Genomic DNA, 21,143 nt, shown 5'->3' on the forward strand with positions numbered 1-21,143 from the left:
ACATCGCAACAGCTGTTATCTGGCAGGCCCGGAGCACTCCAAAGACAGGTTCCAAACATCAAAAGAGTTGCTGGACAGCTTGTCCAGAGGGTCAAAAGATCACAGCGTGCTAGGCCGCAAAATGTCTGCCAAAGTAGGAAGAGTGCAGTGTGGCACTTTTTTGAACAAAATCCTCATGATCAGGCCAAGGTTATCTGTAAGAAGTGCGCAAAGACCTTTAGCCGAGGGAAAAATCTGAAAAATTTGAATACCAGTTGCATGCTTAGACATTTAACCAGCATGCACTTGCAAGCGTGGACACAACACCAAACCTCAAGTGCCACATGTGCAACTGATCACAACGAAGGTAGTCATCAACGCTACATTGTTTCCCCCACTGTAAGCCCACCGGTTAGCACAGCAGCAAATGTTGAGGTGTCGTTGCAAGGCCACAGCAGTCGGGGAATCCCACTGTTATATCAACGAAAGACTGATTCTAGGCCATCAGAAAGAACACCAACTCCATCACCATCATCAACCCTCTCTCAGTCCGCCCTGTCCACCGCTACTTCCACCATATGCAGCTCTCAAGTCCAGCTCACCCTCCCAGACACTATGAGTAGGTCAAGAAAGTACTCAGTCTCTCATCCGCGTACACTGGGTTTGAACGCCCACATTGCCAAACTAATCTCGTTTGAGATGATGCCCTTTCGGTTGGTGGAAAGCACAGCTTTCCGCGAACTCATGGCCTATGCAGTACCACGCTATGACCTACCCAGTCGCCACTTCTTCTCTCGCAAAGCCATCCCAGCCCTCCATCATCATGTGAAAGACCGCATTGTCCATGCACTCAAGCAGTCAGTGAGCGGAAAGGTGCACCTCACAACTGATGCATGGTCCAGTCGGCATGGCCAGGGCCGTTATGTGTCCATCACTGCGCACTGGGTTAATGTGGTGGATGCAGGGTCCACAGGGGACAGCGGTGGTGGGACAGTGCTGCCTAGCCCACGGTATAGGAAACAGTTGGCTGTAGGCGTTCCACCCTCCTCCTCCTCCAGAAGCGAAAGCTCGTCCACAGAGCGCAGTCGTACGAGCACTCCATCTGCAGCTGCCACTGTTGCACACGATGTGTCCCCCTATCGAGCAGCTAGTGGAAAGCGTCAGCAGGCTGTGTTGCAGATGATGTGTTTGGGCCGAGTACTTGAAGCGACAAACTGAGTCATGGCTGGGCAGTGTACATCTTGAGGCAGGCAAGGTAGTTAGTGATAACGGCCGTAATTTTGTGGCAGCCATAGCCCTTTCAAAACTCAGCCACATACCTTGCTTGGCTCACACCTTGAACCTGGTGGTGCAGTGCTTGCTCAAAAATTATCCGGAGTTAACAGCCCTGCTCCAGAAGGTGCGAAGACTGTGCGCGCACATCCGCCGGTCGCCTGTACACTCCGTTCGTATGCAGAAGCTGCAGCGATTGCTCCACCTTCCCAACCACCGCCTCATTATCGACATTGCAACAAGGTGGAACTCCACCCTGCACATGGTGGAGCGGCTGTGCGAGCAGAGGCAGGCCATAATGCATTTGTGGGAGGATACACGGCCAGGCACTTTGAGAGCAGACATGGAGTTGACAGGTGTGCAGTGGTCGAAGCTGAAAGACCTCTGTAAAGTCCTTCAGTGTTTTGAGGAATGCACACGGCTGGTAAGCGCAGACGACGCCATCCTAAGCATGAGCATCCCACTTATGCGTCTGCTCATGCAAACTTTGACGCACCTTAAGGAGCAGGCGTCTGCAGCCAATGTTGATGAGGAGGAAGAGGAGGAGGGAATCCTTGATGACATTCAGCCATTGTCTGCTCAGGGACCTCTCCTGGACGAGGTGGAGGAAGAAGAGGAGGAGGAGAATGATGATGGGGATGATTACTTAGGGGAGGAGGATGCATCTCGTGGGGCAAGTGAAAATGTTGGCGTGGCAAGGTCTGGTACAGGGTTTGTGCGTGACTGGAGGGATGTGGATTTGCCAGAAAGTGCTCCTCCAACCAGCACTCGCAGTGCATCATTGACACCGGGAACATTGGCCCACATGTCAGATTATGCCTTGCGGATCCTAAAAAGGGACCCCCGCATTGCCAAAATGATGAACGATGACGACTACTGGTTGGCCAGCATCCTGGATCCACGCTATAAAGGCAAATTACAAAACATCATGCCACAGGAGAACCTTGACCTAATATTGGCTAATAAACAAGCAACTCTGGTAAATCGGTTGCTTGAGGCATTCCCAGCACACAGCAGCGGTGATGGTTCTCGTACGGGCCGGGGGCAGCTTGGCAGAGGTTTTCGTGGTGCACACAGCAGAAGTGGCGTTGGAGACAGGGGTTTCATGACAATGCTGTGGACTGATTTTTCAAATACCGCTCACACAACTGGTAATACTGCATCGATGGAAAGTGACAGGAGACAGCAGTTGTCAACCATGGTTACAAACTACTTTTCCTCCCATATCGATGTTCTCCCACACAGGTCATTCCCCTTTGACTATTGGGCCGCTAAACTGGACACCTGGCCTGAATTGGCACAATATGACTTACAGGAGCTCGCTTGCCCAGCTGCAAGTGTGCTATCGGAAAGAGTCTTCAGTGCAGCTGGATCAATCCTGACAGAAAAAAGGACCCGTCTGTCAACCCAAAATGTGGATGATCTAACCTTCATTAAAATGAACCATGCATGGGTTTCCAAGGATTTTGTCCCACCTTCCCCTGATGACACATAGGGTGACAGAAAAATGGCTTGCTTTGGTCCACCTCTTCCTGGGACTTGACCTATTTTGCCTTTTGCATCAGCTGAATGTCCAACATCAACATATGCCACTTTCTAAAACTCCCTATCTGTGCTGCCCCCCCCCATGGCCGGGGTCACCACCTAGCGCACGACACCGTGCGAGTGCCGTTGCCCTGGACAGGTGGGTAGGCCGACTCTTGGGCGCGGGCACTGGCACAGGGTCCCTCATAGTGCAATCAAGTGTCTCTGACGGTGGTGGTGCACACCCGCCGTCAGACACACCGCTGTACTATGAGGGGCCCAGTGCCAGTACCGACGCCCACGAGTGGGCCCCCCTTGCTTGGGCAGGGCCCCAGCATTTGCAATCTTTACTTCTCCCTGCTCCTCCGCTGTGTAATCTGGGCCGTCAAATCCATACTGTGCCTGACACCGTCTGAGCCTGCCTCCTGAGACATATATTTTGAATGTGTACGCTATCCATACATGTTATCCGGGGATACGGTACCCTTTCTAACCTTTGTGCAATCACGTGCAATCCATACTGGGCCTGACACCGTCTGAGCCTGCCTCCTGAGACATATATTTTGAATGTGTACGCTATCCATACATGTTATCCGGGGATACGGTACCCTTTCTAACCTTTGTGCAATCACGTGCAATCCATACTGGGCCTAACACCGTCTGAGCCTGCCTCCTGAGACATATATTTTGAATGTGTACGCTATCCATACATGTTATCCGGGGATACGGTACCCTTTCTAACCTTTGTGCAATCACGTGCAATCCATACTGGGCCTAACACCGTCTGAGCCTGCCTCCTGAGACATATATTTTGAATGTGTACGCTATCCATACATGTTATCCGGGGATACGGTACCCTTTCTAACCTTTGTGCAATCACGTGCAATCCATACTGGGCCTAACACCGTCTGAGCCTGCCTCCTGAGACATATATTTTGAATGTGTACGCTATCCATACATGTTATCCGGGGATACGGTACCCTTTCTAACCTTTGTGCAATCACGTGCAATCCATACTGGGCCTAACACCGTCTGAGCCTGCCTCCTGAGACATATATTTTGAATGTGTACGCTATCCATACATGTTATCCGGGGATACGGTACCCTTTCTAACCTTTGTGCAATCACGTGCAATCCATACTGGGCCTAACACCGTCTGAGCCTGCCTCCTGAGACATATATTTTGAATGTGTACGCTATCCATACATGTTATCCGGGGATACGGTACCCTTTCTAACCTTTGTGCAATCCATACTGGGCCTAACACCGTCTGAGCCTGCCTCCTGAGACATATATTTTGAATGTGTACGCTATCCATACATGTTATCCGGGGATACGGTACCCTTTCTAACCTTTGTGCAATCACGTGCAATCCATACTGGGCCTGACACCGTCTGAGCCTGCCTCCTGAGACATATATTTTGAATGTGTACGCTATCCATACATGTTATCTGGGGATACGGTACCCTTTCCAACCTTTGTGCAATCACGTGTAATCCATACTGGGCGTGAGAACGTCTGGCAAGCTACAGCACCTGTGGTTTGCACACGTAAGTTTTTCATTTTTTCAGGAATGACGGTTAGGCCTAATTCCAGAACTGCAGTTGACCTGCACTTACTGGGAAATCATTGTTCGCGGGTAATAATTGTAATCACTCAGTGATCCCCATCACTAACGTTGTTCAGCGGGTTATCTGCACCTGTAAGCAACAAACGCTGGCCTTTTCAGTGTAGCGCACATGCAGCCACGGACATGTAAGCGCATGACACACCAGTTATTGGCCAATCTCATGTTCCAGAGCCTCACGTGTCCCTCTAGTAAGCCGGACTCGGACCGCGGGGCATGACGGAGTCTCGTTCGTTAACGGAATTAAGCTTGCAATGTGTGCATCTGTTCTGTAGCTGGCATGGTTGAGGTTTCCCAGGTGGAGTCGAATTTAACCGTAGGCTCCACTCCTGGTGGTGCCCTTCTGGACATTCCTTTAAGGTTCAGCTTTGCAACCATACTGCCCACGTAAAACAAACACTTTGCCTTCATGAACGCTGTTTGGAGGGTCATGACTCGTGGGAATAACGCCGCCCAATCAGTTAACCTGCTAGAGAGATCCTTCGTTGCTCCCAAGCATGACATCACACTCCCTAGGAGAAAGGTAATGCCACTGTGGCGACCGTACTCCTGGCGGCGACACAAGTGCACTGATGCCCAGCGACTGCTCGATGAATCTGCTGTAACATTGACCCAGACCACTACATTCCCCTCTCACGCTACACGGCCTGAATCTGGCCCTGATGAAACTCAGGTTACCCTTCCCATATACAGTTCCATCTTACACGGTGACAAAGAGGAAGCTGCAGATGAAAGTGCAGGTTCAGCCCACCCGCCATCAGACACACCACCGTACTATCAGGGGCCCTGTGCCAGTGCCGTCGCCAACGAGTGGGCCCCCCCTGCTTGCTCAGGATCACAGCACTTGCAAGGTTGAAATACTGTGCAGTGAGATGGAAGATGGGGACGACGAGGAGTCCAGACTAGTCCAGGGATTCCCTAGCGAGGAGACTTATTTGATTGTTTTCAATGTTGGGACAGCAATTATTGGGGAGCACTATACTCTGGAGAATGATAGATGGGGCCCACCATACACTGGAACATTCCAAAGGTGGACATCAGACACTGGAGCAGCATTTACAGGGCCCATTATACACTAGAGCATTAGAAATGGGGCCCATTATGTTTGGAGCATTATTTGGGCCCATAAGACAGTGGAGCTTCATCCATGGGGACCAACATATACTGTAGCATTATGTGGAGCTCATCATATACTGTTTCAAACATTATATGGGACCAATGATTCTGTATGGAGAAATAGATGGGCCTCGTCATGAGATGTAAAAAGTGAAGTATTTTTCATTGTTCTATACCGCTATTTCTCTGCCGTATTGGAGCATGATCATTGATGAGTTGTGGAATGTGTTAAAGGGGCGCTCTTTCGCCCAGGGCACATGAAAACCTGCAGCCAGCCCTCCCCCCCCACAACTTTAGCCAAATAACCCCCATTTTTCAGTGAGTAACTTGTATTATGAAGTTAATTAAGGTTGACAAGCTTAAGTAAGAAGAATTGATGCTTTTGGCATTCAAATGGGCACTGTAGGTGTGTTTCCTGTCCTCCTCTCACTGCCGACTTTTATTCCCCATTGACTTACATTGGGTTTCGTGTTTCGGGACGACCCCGACTTTTCCCTATAATCGGACGATCTTGCTCGACCCGACTTTTGGAAAAGTCGGGTTTCACGAAATGAAACGCGACCCTAAAAAAACAAAAGTTGCTCAACTCTAGTCAGCACAAGTATGTGATTTGTATACTTCTGGCCATACTCCGAATAGACGTGTCCGGCCTCGCTCTGTTAATTTCCATTGAGTGAGGCCACGCATGTCTAGTCAGCATGTGACTGCATGTATGTAAACTACCGGCACAAGAGAATCCTAACAGCGTTCAGTGAGCACTGTGAGAATTCAGAAGTCTGCAATCACAAGGAATGACTGCAGACTCATCACAAACCTTTGACAACCCCTTTAATATTCCTAACATAAATAAAAACTTGGGAATTAGTCAGTGTCACAAATAACATTTACATCCAGGTACCTTATAGATGTCGTCATCTCTGGAGTTGTTCTCCTTCTTTTCTTCTTCTTGTCCAGACCCCGTGATGAGTTTTCTCATCACCAGCCGTCTCTGCAGACTTCCATCTTCTCCGGTCTTCTGCAGCAAATCTCCACATGATCCCCTTAAAGATATAAGTGTCATTTTAATGCCCCTAAATACAAATATCTGCAATATACTGTCGCCTCACACTATTCCCCTCCTTCCTCATACTGTCTCCTCTAACATCCCTCTTGTTCATCATACTATCTCCTCATATATTTACCCCTTCACTCTCTATACTGTCTGCTCACACATACCCCCGACTCCCCATACTGTCTGCACACATCCCATCACCCTCACTCCCCATACTGTGTCCACTTACATTAACTCGTTTGCTCCCCATACTGTCTGCACCCATCATACTGTGTCTGCACCAATCCCCCATACTCTTTCCTAATACATACTCTTCATTTTGTGTCCTCAAATCTCCCCACACATTAAATCCCCCCATCCCCACTCAAAATCCCCCCATCCCCAATCCCCCACACACATTAAGTATCCCCCATCCCCACTCCAAATCCCCCCACACACATTAAATCCCCCATCCCCACTCCAAATCCCCCCACACACATTAAATCCCCCATCCACACTCCAAATCCCCACACATTAAATAACCCCCCATCCACACTCCAAATCCCTCACACACACATTAAATCCCCCCCACACATTAAATAACCCCCCATCCACACTCCAAATCCCCCACATGCACATTAAATAACCCCCCACCCCACTCCAAATCCCTCACACATTAAATAACCCCCATCCCCACTCCAAATCCCCCCACACACACATTAAATAACCCCCATCCCCACTCCAAATCCCCCACACGCACATTAAATAACCCCCCATCCACACTCCAAATCCCTCACACATTAAATAACCCCCCCATCCCTACTCCAAATTCCCCCACACACATTAAATCCCCCATCCCCACTCCAAATCCCCCACACATTAACCCAATCCCCACTTATTAACCCCCATCACCACTCCAAATCCCCCCGCACGTTAAATAACCCCCATCCCCACTCCAAATACCCCCACACATTAACCCCATCCCCACTCATTAACCCCCGTCACCACTCATTAACCCCCACATATTAACCCCCCACACATTAAACCCCATCCCCATTCATTAACCCCCACACACATTAACCCTTATCCCCACTCATTAACGCCCCCAGACATTAACCCCATCCCCATTCATTAACCCCCCCACAAATTAACCCCCATCCCCACTCATTAACGCCTCCACACATTAACCCCATCCCAATTCATTAACCCCCGCACACATTAACCCTTATCCCCACTCAACCCCCATCCCCACTCATTAACGCCCCCACACATTAACCCCCATCCCCATTCGTTAACCCCCCCACATATTAACCCCCATCCCCACTCATTAACGCCCCCACACATTAACCCCATCCCCATTCATTAACCCCCCACACACATTAACTCTTATCCCCACTCATTAACGCCCCCACACATTAACCCTTATCCCCACTCATTAATGCCCCCCACATATTAACCCCCATCCCCACTCATTAATGCCCCCACACATTAACCCCCATCCCCACACATTAACCCCCATGCCCTCTACAAATCCCCCCACACATTAACCCCCATCCCCTCTACAAATCCCCCCATCTCCCATCTTCGGTGGTTCTTCAGCTCCACAGTGGAGCACACTTGCCACCAGGGTTCTCTCTGGGCGCCGGGGAGTGACGTCAGCAGCGTGATCACATGACCTGATCACGCTGCTAACGTCGCTCTGACCCGGCGGTCAGAGCCGCAATTTCACTGGCGTCTGTATAGACGCCAGTACAATTGCTCCCTGGGAGCCGGCACACACTCCTTCTCTGCGCCGGCTGTAAGCTTGACAGCTGACACAGAGAACCGCCGACTCCCAGGCCAGGGGGGCGGCAGAACGCAGCCGCCAGGGAGGACACTGCGGACCGCTGCATTAGGCGGCCCGACTGCGCCCCCCTGCTGGCTGCGCCCGGGGCAAATGCCCCGGCTGCCCCCCCTAGATACGCCGCTGCATATAGCTCTGTATACCATATAGCTCTGTATGCCATATAGCTCTGTATGCCATATAGCTGCGAATGCCATGTAGCTGTGAATGCCATATATTTGTGTATACCATATAGCTGTGTATACCATATAGCTCTGTGTACCATATAGCTCTGTGTATCATTTAGCTGTGTATACCATGTAGCTGTGTATGCCATATAGCTCTGTATACCATATAGCTGTGCATACCATATAGCTCAGTATACCATACCTTTAGCTGTAAAACCAAGTCCATCCTATATTTACACAAAGGACTGATGTCATTTAAAATTAAAGCAGTTATGATATCAATGCCATTGGAGTCATGTGTCACTATGCAAGTCTGTAAAACAAAGAAGAAATATCACGCTTAACACATTTGTTATGGGATTTCTACCATTTGTGAAAGCTAACTGCTATCCACAGGGTAGGAAATGACTTATTCATCGCTGGGTGTGAGACTGCTGGGACTACCACCAATCCAGAGAAAAGGTCTCTGCAGAGACCCATCTGAGTGAAGTATGCACACTTCTATTACACTAATTGTCTTTTGGACTGCCAGAGGTAGCCAATTACAGCACTCATCTATTTCCTGCAGTCCCATGTAGAATGAATGAAAGGGAGATGTGCATTCTCAGACAGGCAGGTTGATAACAAGTTTTGATAAGTGGGGTTCACAGCGTTGAGACCCCAACTACTCACTAGAATGAAAGGGCAGAAGCATGGTTTCCTTCTGATGTGCTTTTCTTGGCTGAACCTCGGAGAGGCATGGTGTACAAGCAACCCAGTTTCTATAAGAGTGTATACTCCTCTGCGCTGCTCTTTAAGGATCAGACAAATAAAGCTACTTACAGCTCAACACCCCCAGACCCTTTAGACTCTGGGCTGAATCCATCAATATCCTTGGTTTCGGAAGTCAACCTATTCTGTATGGGAGCCCTCAACTCTCCCCTGACAGATCATGCATGCAGAACCTTTTGTTTTGTAAGAGATAAGCCGCCAGAGGTGAGTGCTCGTGTATGGGACAGACTGGCGAGATAGCTGCAAGCCGAACCATTGTTCATTTGACAGCTTTCTAATGTGAGAGGGGAGCTTAAGTTGATCACTTTTGGGTTACTACAATTGGTGGAGGTCTAGATACCCTATAATAAAAACAGGCGCCGGGATTCTCCAGCTGCACGGGATGGATCTCAAGCATCGTCTGGTGCTGTGGTCTCCCATTCAGGCTCGGCCATTCAGGTTTGTGCTGCATGTGTAGTTACTGCTGGCCCTCCAGCTAAGCCTATGGTGACTACTAGTTTACACGTGCAGGGCTGTGCTTGAGTCCAGATTTCACCCCACTGAGCATGTCCATGATATGGTGCCTTCCCATTGGTGCTCGGACGTCAGGTGCTCTGGCGATGTGACAGCTTCAGATTGGTCCACAGGCAAGGTCCTGTCTGTCTGGACTTGAGCAAGGTATAAAAGGCTCTCAATGATGCACGCCTGTACGCTAGTGTAGGGAAGGTGACCTGACGGACGGACTTGTCGGTAGGGAGAGAAGGGATGGTTGGTGCACTGAAGTTGGATGCTTGTAATAGTAGAAGGGAAACAGCTGGGGAAAATGGAATAGGAGTGCAGTACCTAAGTTTGACCACAAGATGGCAGGGGGAGCGTGAGAACAGGACTTTACAGCAGCTTAGTCATGGGGGGCGGGGAGATAGGAACCCAGGAGGGAAATTCCCGAGGAGGGAGATAAATACGACAGGAGAGGGTTCCAGAGGGTTCCAGTCCTGGGAGGAGCTCAGGAGGAGAAGAGACAGTGAAGGAGAATGAACAGTAGAGGAGAGCTTGACCAGGGGACTGAGGGGAAAAGAAGTCAGGGGGGTGGCCCCGACATGCAGAACAGACGAGGCCCCGGGGGTACCAAACTGACGACCTCGGACTGGTGAAGCACTGGCGGTAGATAGGCCTAGGGCAGCCCCAGCGAAAGAGCCGCGAGGAACGTCACCACGACAGAAGAGAGGTGCAGGTACCCAGGCCTGGATACGGAGAGCTGTGAAGGTGCTGCGGTGTATGGCTACGGTCGTCAGGAGGACGGCCAATAAACTCGGACCTGTTGTACCCGAAAATCTGCCTCCGTCTCATCTCTGTGTCGTCTGTGCGCGGTAAGCAGTGGGCCACCCCCCAATCTGGGCCATTACTACACTTGTATCATGTGTGTTTGTGGCTACTTTACCACCCTGTGTGCAAGTGTGCCGCTAAAAGCACTGCGAATGGTTTTCTAGACAGGCAGTGTAGGGTGGGAACTCCCGCTTGAATGTAGCATCTGCAGCGGGCGTCCTCAGGCGTGCGTGCTATAGCACACTGTGTGTCAGAGCAGTTTCATCCACCAGCTTAGTCTTCCCTGGGGGATTAAGTTATAGGGACCCCAATTAGTATTTTTCTATTCGCCTGTGCAGTCTAACAGGGTATAGTCCTTTTTGCGCTGCATCTTATTACTGCTTTGTGGTGTAGCGGAGCTTGGTATTTTGCGCACTGTGTACACAGAGTAACATTCAACTCAGTGTGCTTTAACTTTTTTGCTCCGCCATTGAGCTAGCCGCGGTTTCTCCATCACCGCACGGTGGACCCAGGGTTGCGCACGCACCTTATTATAATTTCTTATTTGGTGCGTTCTGCCAACAACTTACAGCTTACATATCATTTTAACATATCGGAAGTTTTTCGTTAGGTAATATGTATTACTAGTTAATGCCAAAACATGTGACATACCTGGTTCTCATGGCAAGGTCCTTGGCAATATTCTGTGAGGGTCTCCAAGGTCTGGATTATAAGAGGCACATTTTTTTCATTAATGTATAGACCCAAAAGGCCAAGACCACCTGTGGTACTCCCACACATGATATCCAGGAATTGTAAAGTCTCACACACTAAGTTGTAATTGGTCTTATTATTCTGATTCCGCAAGAAATTCTGATGGAAAAATCGGTAATTTAAAGTAAACATTTACTTTAGCAATTACTGGAAAATGTGCTTACTATCCTTACAAGTATGACATGTTATCACTACTGAAGCATATACTATGACCTATAGACTGCTATGCTTCTTTGGACAAATTTTTATAAAGTTTAGTTTTTGATCATCATAGAATTTCAAACTAGGTCTCAAGCAAACAGCCAAATTACTAAAATGATCCATTATAGGGCACAAAAGGAAATGTATTGGGCCTTTACTATTCCTCTTATTTTATAGAGTCATAGTGAGAGCCCATACAAATCCAATTGTGGCATTTGTAGAATGCTCCGTTTTTCTGTCCTTGAAGCACTATGCTACTATAAAGAAAAAAAAAACATTCCCAGCAGGGATAACCAATTATGAGACAAGACTAGGCAAAGACTTTAGGTAATGTACTGCAGAAAAGCCAGCAAATAGATATGCAGCCATATAACAATTTTACTGTAATGCTATTTCTCTCACTTACTGATAGAAGAAATTGTAAGGTTATGCCACATGTGTGTGTAATGGTCAATTATATGTGATGTTAATGCTCATGTTACAGGAATATTATCATCTATATGATTTTTGAATTATTAAATGGGTTGTAGGATAATTGAAAGTCCTCAATAATATACAAGATAGATAATAAGTTGCCCACCACTCCCAAAAATGTGTCTGGAGTCCAGCAAGTTTGCTTATTGCCTAGGAGAATGTTGTACTCGGTTGCTGTTGTTAATAGGAGCTCTTGCATTTATGGTATAACTCCTTTAGGTTACAGTGATTTCTAAATAGTCAAATACTATTTTCTACATTTACACTGGATATACAGTACATTTCACCTAATATTAATGAGTGATCAACTTGAGCAATGATGTTAGGAACTCATGTTTACCTGCAGGTCTGGGTTGTGGTTTTCACACAACAGTTGAAGAAATCTCAATATGGGCTCCATAATTAGGACAATAGGACCGACTTCATTACCTTCACCAAGCTCTCCCCCTTCATGTCCTTTGCGGTGGTGGGGTCCTCCTGTTATGGTCCTTGAAGAAGCAGGCACCACAATACCTTACAAGGAGAATGTATGAAAAGGTTTGCATTGTGAATTTTATCAGTTACCTATCCTGTCTGTCCTGATCCTTACAACATGTTATCTCAAAAGTGTTAATATATCAAAATACATTATTTCCATAAATCATCAGCGTATGCAAAGAAAATCAACTTTCAGATTCATTTTTTACATATACTGTGTCTTTCAACTAAAATGCATGTTCTGATGAAAGTTACCTTTAGTAGTGAGATTTTCATCCGTCTCATGGGCTTCACTTGACCCTAGATCATTCATGTTTACAGACATGGTAGATTTGATTTCCTGCTGAGCACTTTTAATTCTTTCAAACAAGACCTTGAAAAACTTTTCTGACTTATTGTCACCCCTCATTAGATTGTAAAATGAATTCTGGAAACAAACAATGTGAAATAACATTTCGGTTTAAAGATAAACATTGTGCTTTTGCATATAGTTTTGTTGTTTCTCAATTCAGCACTGACTTAATGTATTGTAACGCAATACTTATGGAACAATGCACAGTGAAATCACTTGGAAATAAAGGAAACATTTCATGTATGTCTCTTTCCAAATGTCTCAAGTTAAAACACTTGAAAGATTGGGTTCAGATTGTTTTTCATTGGTTGCATCTAGTTTCAACTTGTTTAGTCCATATAGTGATTCATGTAAGACAGTTAGTGAGTTTAGTCAAAAAAGCAGACAAACAGTGACGTAACTACAAAGTTATGGGCCCCGGTGCGAACTTTCAAATGCGGCCCTCCCATGCCAAAATACACGCACATCTCCGCTCTGTACAGGTACGGCTCCTCTCCATACACCTCATACACGAGCGGCTCCTCTAAGTACACCATGTACACACACGGCTCTGCTCCGTACACCTCGTACATGCGCGGCTCCGCTCCGTACACACGCGGCTCTGCTCCGTACACCTCGTACATGCGCGGCTCCGCTCCGTACACCTCGTACACACACGGCTCTGCTCCATACACCTCGTACACACGCGGCTCTGCTCCGTACACCTCGTACACATGAGGCTCCACTCCGTACACATGCGGCTCCTCTCCGTAAACCTTGTACACACACGGCTCTGCTCCGTACACCTCGTACACACATGGCTTCTGCTCCGTACACCTCATACACACGCGGTTCTGCTCCGTACACCTTGTACACACGAGGCTCCGCTCCGTACACACGCGGCTCCTCTACGTACACCTTGTACATACGCAGCTCTGCTCCGTACACCTCGTACACACGCGGCTCTGCTCCGTACACCTCGTACACACGAGGCTCCACTCCATACACACGCGGCTCCTCTCCGTACACCTTGTACACAAGAAGCTCTGCTCTGTACACCTTGTACACACGGAGCTCTGCTCCGTACACCTCATACACACATGGCTTTGCTCCGTATACCTCGTACACATGCAGCTCTGCGGCTCCGCACACACACACGGCTTTGCCCCATACACACGGGGCTCCGCTCACCTCGTACACACATGGCGCTGCTCCATTCATCTCGTACACACACATCTCCACTCACCTCGTACACACATGGCTCCAGTCCGTGCACCTCGTACACACACGGCTCCGCTCCGTCCAAAATTGTACACAGCGCTCTGCTACATCCACCCTGTGAACCCCTCCTGACCCCACACAGAAATTTTACCTCATCCAGCACCATGACAACTAGCACAGCAGAGTCCGGCAGACACGGAGGATCCTGATCATTTGACCCTTGACTTCTCCCTTCCTGTGACCTCATCACAAGTCCTGTGCGCACAGAAAAGAAGAGCCTAGGACGCCATTGCAGGCTGTGGGGGGCTGCGGTGAGTCTACCTGGGAGGGCGAGGATGGGGTGCATGGCTTCTCAGTGCAGTGCAGGAAGAATAGACTCCCAGGCGGGACTCGGGTTGGGGTGGGGGTCAAAAACGGGACTGTCTCACGAGAATCGGGACAGTTGGGAGATATCATGGTCTGACCTGCAGGGCCCCTGACTACCCCCGGGCCCACTGCTGCGACCATGGTATTTACGCCCCTGCTGACAAAGCATTCTGCAATATGTAAGGGGTGGTCTGAAACTAATAATGATTTTAATCCTAAATATCCAGTTATTGTATTAATCTAATAATTTTTCTAATACACTTTAATTAAAAAGTCCTCTCTCTAATTGCTTTTTTCACCCACTATACATTTCATAGAATCATAGAATCATAGAATCGTAGAGTTGGAAGGGACCTCCTGGGCCATCTGGTCCAACCCCCTGCTCAAAGCAGGATTCGCTAAATCATCCCAGTCAGATGTCTGTCCAGCCTCTGTTTGAAGACTTCCATTGAAGGAGAACTCACCACTTCTCGTGGCAGCCTGTTCCACTCATTGATCACTCTAACTGTCAAAAAGTTTTTTCTAATATCTAATCTGTGTCTCTTCCCATTCAGTTTCATCCCATTGCTTCTAGTCTTTCCTTGTGCAAATGAGAATAAAGTTGATCCTTCTACAATGTGACAGCCCTTTAGATATTTGTAGACAGCTATTAAGTCTCCTCTCAGTCTTCTCTTTTGCAAACTAAACATTCCCAAATCCTGCAACCTTTCCTCATAAGACAGGGTTTGCATACCGGTCACCATTCTGGTCGCTCTTTTCTGAACTTGCTCCAGTTTGTTGATGTCTTTTTTAAAATGTGGTGCCCAAAACTGGACACAATATTCCAGATGAGGTCTGACCAAAGAGGAGTAGAGGGAAATAATGACTTCACGTGATCTAGACTGTATGCTTCTGTTAATACATCCTAGAATTGCATTTGCCTTTTTTGCTGCTGCATCACACTGTTGACTCATATTCAGTCTGTGATCTATTAGTATACCCAAGTCTTTTTCACATGTGCTGTCACTTAGCCCTATTCCTCCCATTCTATATATGCTTTTTTCATTTTTATTGCCCAGATGTAGTACTTTGCATTTCTCCCTGTTAAAAACCATTCTGTTAGTTGCTGCCCACTTCTCCAGTTTATTTAAATCTTTTTGAATCCTCTCTCTCTCTTCTCTAGTATTAGCTATCCCTCCTAGCTTTGTGTCATCAGCAAATTTAATCAGTTTACCCTCAATTCCTTCATCTAAATCGTTGATAAAGATGTTGAACAATACAGGGCCCAGGACAGAGCCCTGTGGTACCCCACTTGAGACATTCTTCCAACTGGATGTGCAGCCATTTACGACCACTCTTTGGGTCCGATCACTAAGCCAGTTATGAATCCACCTAACAGTTGCCTTGTCCATTCCATACTTAGTCATTTTTTCAATAAGGATTGTATGAGAGACTTTGTCAAATGCTTTGCTGAAGTCAAGATATACTATATCTACAGCATTTCCTTGATCCACCCAATCAGTGATACCGTCATAGAAGGAAATTAAGTTAGTCTGACATGACTTATTAGTTAGAAACCCATGCTGACTCTGTTTAATCACTTCATTCTTATCCAGGTATTGACATACATGTTGTTTAATAATTTGTTCAAAGATCTTTCCTGGTATAGAAGTCAGACTCACCGGCCTATAGTTGCCTGGGTCCACCTTCTTCCCCTTTTTGAAGATAGGAACAACATTTGCTCTTCTCCAGTCTTCTGGCACTTCTCCTGTTCTCCAAGAATTTTCAAAGATTATGGAGAGGGGTTCAAAAATTTCTTCTGCTATCTCCTTCAGTACTCTGGGGTGTAATTCATCTGGACCTGGAGACTTGAATTCATTTAGGTTAGCTAAGTGTTTCCTCACTATCTTTCTGTTTATAGATATCCTGGATTCTTCTATTCCCTTAATAGGACAGTGAATAACAGTTGATGTTGCATTTCCTTTCTGAGAGAAAACAGATGCAAAATAGGAATTTAAAAGTTCAGCCTTCTCAACATCCTGTCTTACCATTTCATCATTTTCATCCTGTAAAAATCCTATAGCATCTTTGACTTTTCTTTTACTTTTGACATATCCCCAAAATCCTTTATTATTGCTTTTGACATCTCTTGCAAGCCTCAGTTCATTTTCAGCTTTAGCTAATCTGATTTGTGCCCTGCAGGTTCTGCAGACAGCATTATATTCTTCTTTAGATATGCCTCCCTCTTTCCATTTTATAAACATTTTTTTCTTCCTTTTTAGCATGTGCTTAAGTTCTGTGTTCATCCATCCTGGTTTCCTTAAATGCTTCCTATTCTTCCCTCTTTTCGGAATTGTTAACAACTGTGCTTTGAGAATTTCATTTTTCAAGATTTCCCATCCTTCCTGGACATTTTTGTCTTTAAGGATATCCAGCCATTGGATCCCTCCAATTCTCTTTCTGAATCCCTTAAAATCTGCCTTTCTGAAATCTAACCTTGACGTCTGAGTCTTCACAGGTCTTCCACCTCTAGTTATCCAAAATTCTAAAATAGCATGGTCGCTACCTCCTAGGGTCCCAGCCACTTTTACCTCCTCAACCATTTCCTCCCTGTTTATAAGGATTAGATCCAAGGTAGCAGTTCCCCTTGTTTTCTCCACCTTTTGGAAGATAAAGTTGTCAGCAAGAGAGGATAAGAATTTCCTTGACCTGTTAGTTTTGCCTGAGAGAGATTCCCAACAAATGTCTGGATAGTTGAAATCTCCCATGACAACTATGTCATATTTTTTGGAGAACTTGGCCATCTGATGCATAAAGAGTTCATCTATATCTTCGGCTTGCACAGGCGGCCTGTAGTAAATGCCTACAATGGTGTCCTTTCCATTGTTCTGTCCTTGTATTCTTACCCAAACAGTTTCCACAGAACTCCCAGACTCTGAAGCTTCAATCTCTGTGCAGATATACGCGTTTCGAACATACAATGCGACACCCCCTCCTCGTTTATCAAGTCTGTTTCTTGCAAATAAGTTGTATCCTTCTAGTCTTGTATTCCAATCATGTGTATTGTCCCACCAAGTTTCAGTGATTCCAATTACATCATATTTCTTTTCCTGTGTTAGTAGTTCCAATTCTCCTTGTTTGTTGCCCATGCTTTGTGCATTAGTATAGAAACATTTTAGTTTGTGATTGGTTTCTCTTTCTCCAATATTTTTATTAATTAGATTCTTTCGTCTTTGTTCTTCCTTTCCACTTCTAATAGCAGAGTTCTCAATAGCATTTGTCAGGTGTATGGCTTTTTCTGGTCTTTTGCTTCCCTTCCCATGTTGTTCTAGTTTAAAGCTCTCCTTACAAGTGTAGCAAGGCGACTTCCAAATACATGCTTTCCAGTCTTCGTAAGGTGCACCCCATCTCTAGCAAGTAGTCCATCGTATAAGTAGTTCACTCCGTGATCCAGAAATCCAAATCGTTGCTGACGGCACCATCGACGTAGCCAGTTGTTCACCTGCAGAATCTTATTCCACCTCCTTGTTCCATGGCCATCCACTGGGAGGATGGAAGAGAAGACCACCTGCGCTCCCAGTTCTTTCACTTTCTTGCCTAAGTCTTCAAAGTCTCTGCAGATGGTTTCCAGGTCGTTTCTTGCGGTGTCATTTGTCCCCACATGTAGTAGCAGGAATGGGTAGTCATCTGTAGGTCTGAAGAGTCCTGATATCCTGTCAGACACATCTTTAATTTTTGCACCTGGAAGACAGCACATTTCTCTTGTAGTTATATCCGGTCTGCAGATAGCGGCCTCTGTTCCTCTCAGCAGGGAATCCCCCATGACCACCACTCTCCGTTTCTTCTTCACAACATTTTTCTTTCTCCATCCAGGAGGACTCTGAGGGCGTACAAGGTTGCTGTTTGTTGGCAAAGTCTTATCCTGATGTATTTCTTCGTTTTCCTGCGTGAGAGCCTGGTACTGGTTTCTGAGCAGTATGGGTGCTGACTGCCTCCTGATCCTCCTGCTTCTCTGGGTCACATGTCTCCATTCCTCTGTTTCTTCAGGTGCACTTCGAATTTCTTCTCTTTCTGTAACATGAAGAGATAATTCTGCTCTGTCCAAGAACTCTTCACCTTCCTTAATGATCTTCAACGTAGCTAACCTCTCTTCGAGATTTTGCAACTTTTCCTCCAACAGGGACACAAGCTTGCATTTGTGGCATGTGAAGTTTGGCTTTTCCACTGGTAAATCTGTGAACATGTAGCAAGAAATGCAGCTCACCAAATGGCTCCTGGCCTCTTCCATCTTGAGATTTCTTAAAAACGATTAAAGATGAGCCAAATTTCGCGCGCCGATAGGCGCGCGGTTTTTCCGATTTCCTCTTTTCAGCTGCAACCGCCAAAACCCAGTGATCGTTGAGCTCGCGGAGACTCTTCACTTATCCCAGAAGGCACTGGGAATATGCAAATGATCTCCTCAAGACTCTTCCCCTGGTTTTCCGATTTCCTCTTTTCAGCTGCAACCGCCAAAACCCAGTGATCGTTGAGCTCGCGGAGACTCTTCACTTATCCCAGAAGGCACTGGGAATATGCAAATGATCTCCTCAAGACTCTTCCCCTGGTTTTCCGATTTCCTCTTTTCAGCTGCAACCGCCAAAACCCAGTGATCGTTGAGCTCGCGGAGACTCTTCACTTATCCCAGAAGGCACTGGGAATATGCAAATGATCTCCTCAAGACTCTTCCCCTGGTTTTCCGATTTCCTCTTTTCAGCTGCAACCGCCAAAACCCAGTGATCGTTGAGCTCGCGGAGACTCTTCACTTATCCCAGAAGGCACTGGGAATATGCAAATGATCTCCTCAAGACTCTTCCCCTGGTTTTCCGATTTCCTCTTTTCAGCTGCAACCGCCAAAACCCAGTGATCGTTGAGCTCGCGGAGACTCTTCACTTATCCCAGAAGGCACTGGGAATATGCAAATGATCTCCTCAAGACTCTTCCCCTGGTTTTCCGATTTCCTCTTTTCAGCTGCAACCGCCAAAACCCAGTGATCGTTGAGCTCGCGGAGACTCTTCACTTATCCCAGAAGGCACTGGGAATATGCAAATGATCTCCTCAAGACTCTTCCCCTGGTTTTCCGATTTCCTCTTTTCAGCTGCAACCGCCAAAACCCAGTGATCGTTGAGCTCGCGGAGACTCTTCACTTATCCCAGAAGGCACTGGGAATATGCAAATGATCTCCTCAAGACTCTTCCCCTGGTTTTCCGATTTCCTCTTTTCAGCTGCAACCGCCAAAACCCAGTGATCGTTGAGCTCGCGGAGACTCTTCACTTATCCCAGAAGGCACTGGGAATATGCAAATGATCTCCTCAAGACTCTTCCCCTGGTTTTCCGATTTCCTCTTTTCAGCTGCAACCGCCAAAACCCAGTGATCGTTGAGCTCGCGGAGACTCTTCACTTATCCCAGAAGGCACTGGGAATATGCAAATGATCTCCTCAAGACTCTTCCCCTGGTTTTCCGATTTCCTCTTTTCAGCTGCAACCGCCAAAACCCAGTGATCGTTGAGCTCGCGGAGACTCTTCACTTATCCCAGAAGGCACTGGGAATATGCAAATGATCTCCTCAAGACTCTTCCCCTGGTTTTCCGATTTCCTCTTTTCAGCTGCAACCGCCAAAACCCAGTGATCGTTGAGCTCGCGGAGACTCTTCACTTATCCCAGAAGGCACTGGGAATATGCAAATGATCTCCTCAAGACTCTTCCCCTGGTTTTCCGATTTCCTCTTTTCAGCTGCAACCGCCAAAACCCAGTGATCGTTGAGCTCGCGGAGACTCTTCACTTATCCCAGAAGGCACTGGGAATATGCAAATGATCTCCTCAAGACTCTTCCCCTGGTTTATTAATATGACATTTTGTTTGAGAATTCCCAGTGCATGCACGGATACAAGATATCATCAGGGGGGGGGTCAGAGGATGCAGTCACTGCTGCAGCCACTGTCCTCACCCTGAAACAATGTGTCTTTGGCTACATCATTTCCAGGTGCTGCGATGGTCCCAACTCTACTGAGCATTCATTGATTGTCAATTGTAACGTATCCTCAGTCCGAGCTCCCTGTGGTATATTACTGCAAATGCACAGTGACAGTGCACTCCCATGGCGGCTCTAATTAGAGGTGATAAGCTGGCAACGGAGAGCACTGTTAGTGCACATTATTAGAAGAGAATGTGGCAACCAGAAACAGCAAAGACCTGTCCCGCTTCCAAAACAGACATTACTTTCGGGGTCAGGGCTGGTCTGCTTGCCCAGTTCTCTCTTTTACACACGTGGTGAAAATTGTTGGTATCCCTCATTTAATGACAGAAAAACCCACAATGGTGACAGAAATAACTTGAATCTGACAAAAGTAATACTAAATCAAAAATCTATGAAAATGAACAAATGAAAGTCAGACATTGCTTTTTAACCAAGCCTCCACAGAATTTTGAAAAAAATAAAACTCATGAAATAGGCCTGGACAGAAATGATGGTACCCCTGAAAATAATGTGACAAAAGGGACATGTGTGACATCCATCTGGTGCGAGTCTGGACTGCAATTGAGACAACACCCCGAGCAACCCCGAGACCCTTTACCCCTATACAGGGATCTGGAATTACAGCGGAGCCCAGGAGGTAGCTGTCTGTATAAGATCAGCGGACCAGGCAGGATGGTCGCCAGAGAGGGATAAATTA

At 46.9% G+C, this 21,143-nt stretch overlaps 1 protein-coding gene across 1 annotated transcript in view; it reads right to left on the minus strand.

Annotated features, from left to right (window-relative positions):
- The window catches only part of ITPR3 (inositol 1,4,5-trisphosphate receptor type 3), a 580,258-nt gene that overhangs the window by 119,638 nt on the left and 439,477 nt on the right, over positions 1-21,143 (minus strand). The window contains exons 40-43 of the mRNA XM_073575604.1: positions 12,792-12,963; positions 12,400-12,572; positions 11,283-11,483; positions 8,761-8,871 (exon numbers count right to left, since the gene is read on the minus strand). Coding sequence (XP_073431705.1) covers positions 8,761-8,871; positions 11,283-11,483; positions 12,400-12,572; positions 12,792-12,963 — 657 coding nt within the window. The remainder of the gene's footprint in view (positions 1-8,760; positions 8,872-11,282; positions 11,484-12,399; positions 12,573-12,791; positions 12,964-21,143) is intronic.

Source organism: Dendrobates tinctorius, unplaced genomic scaffold, assembly GCF_039654945.1.
Source record: "Dendrobates tinctorius isolate UK_male_01 unplaced genomic scaffold, ASM3965494v1 ptg000045l, whole genome shotgun sequence".
NCBI classification, from domain to species: domain Eukaryota; kingdom Metazoa; phylum Chordata; class Amphibia; order Anura; family Dendrobatidae; genus Dendrobates; species Dendrobates tinctorius.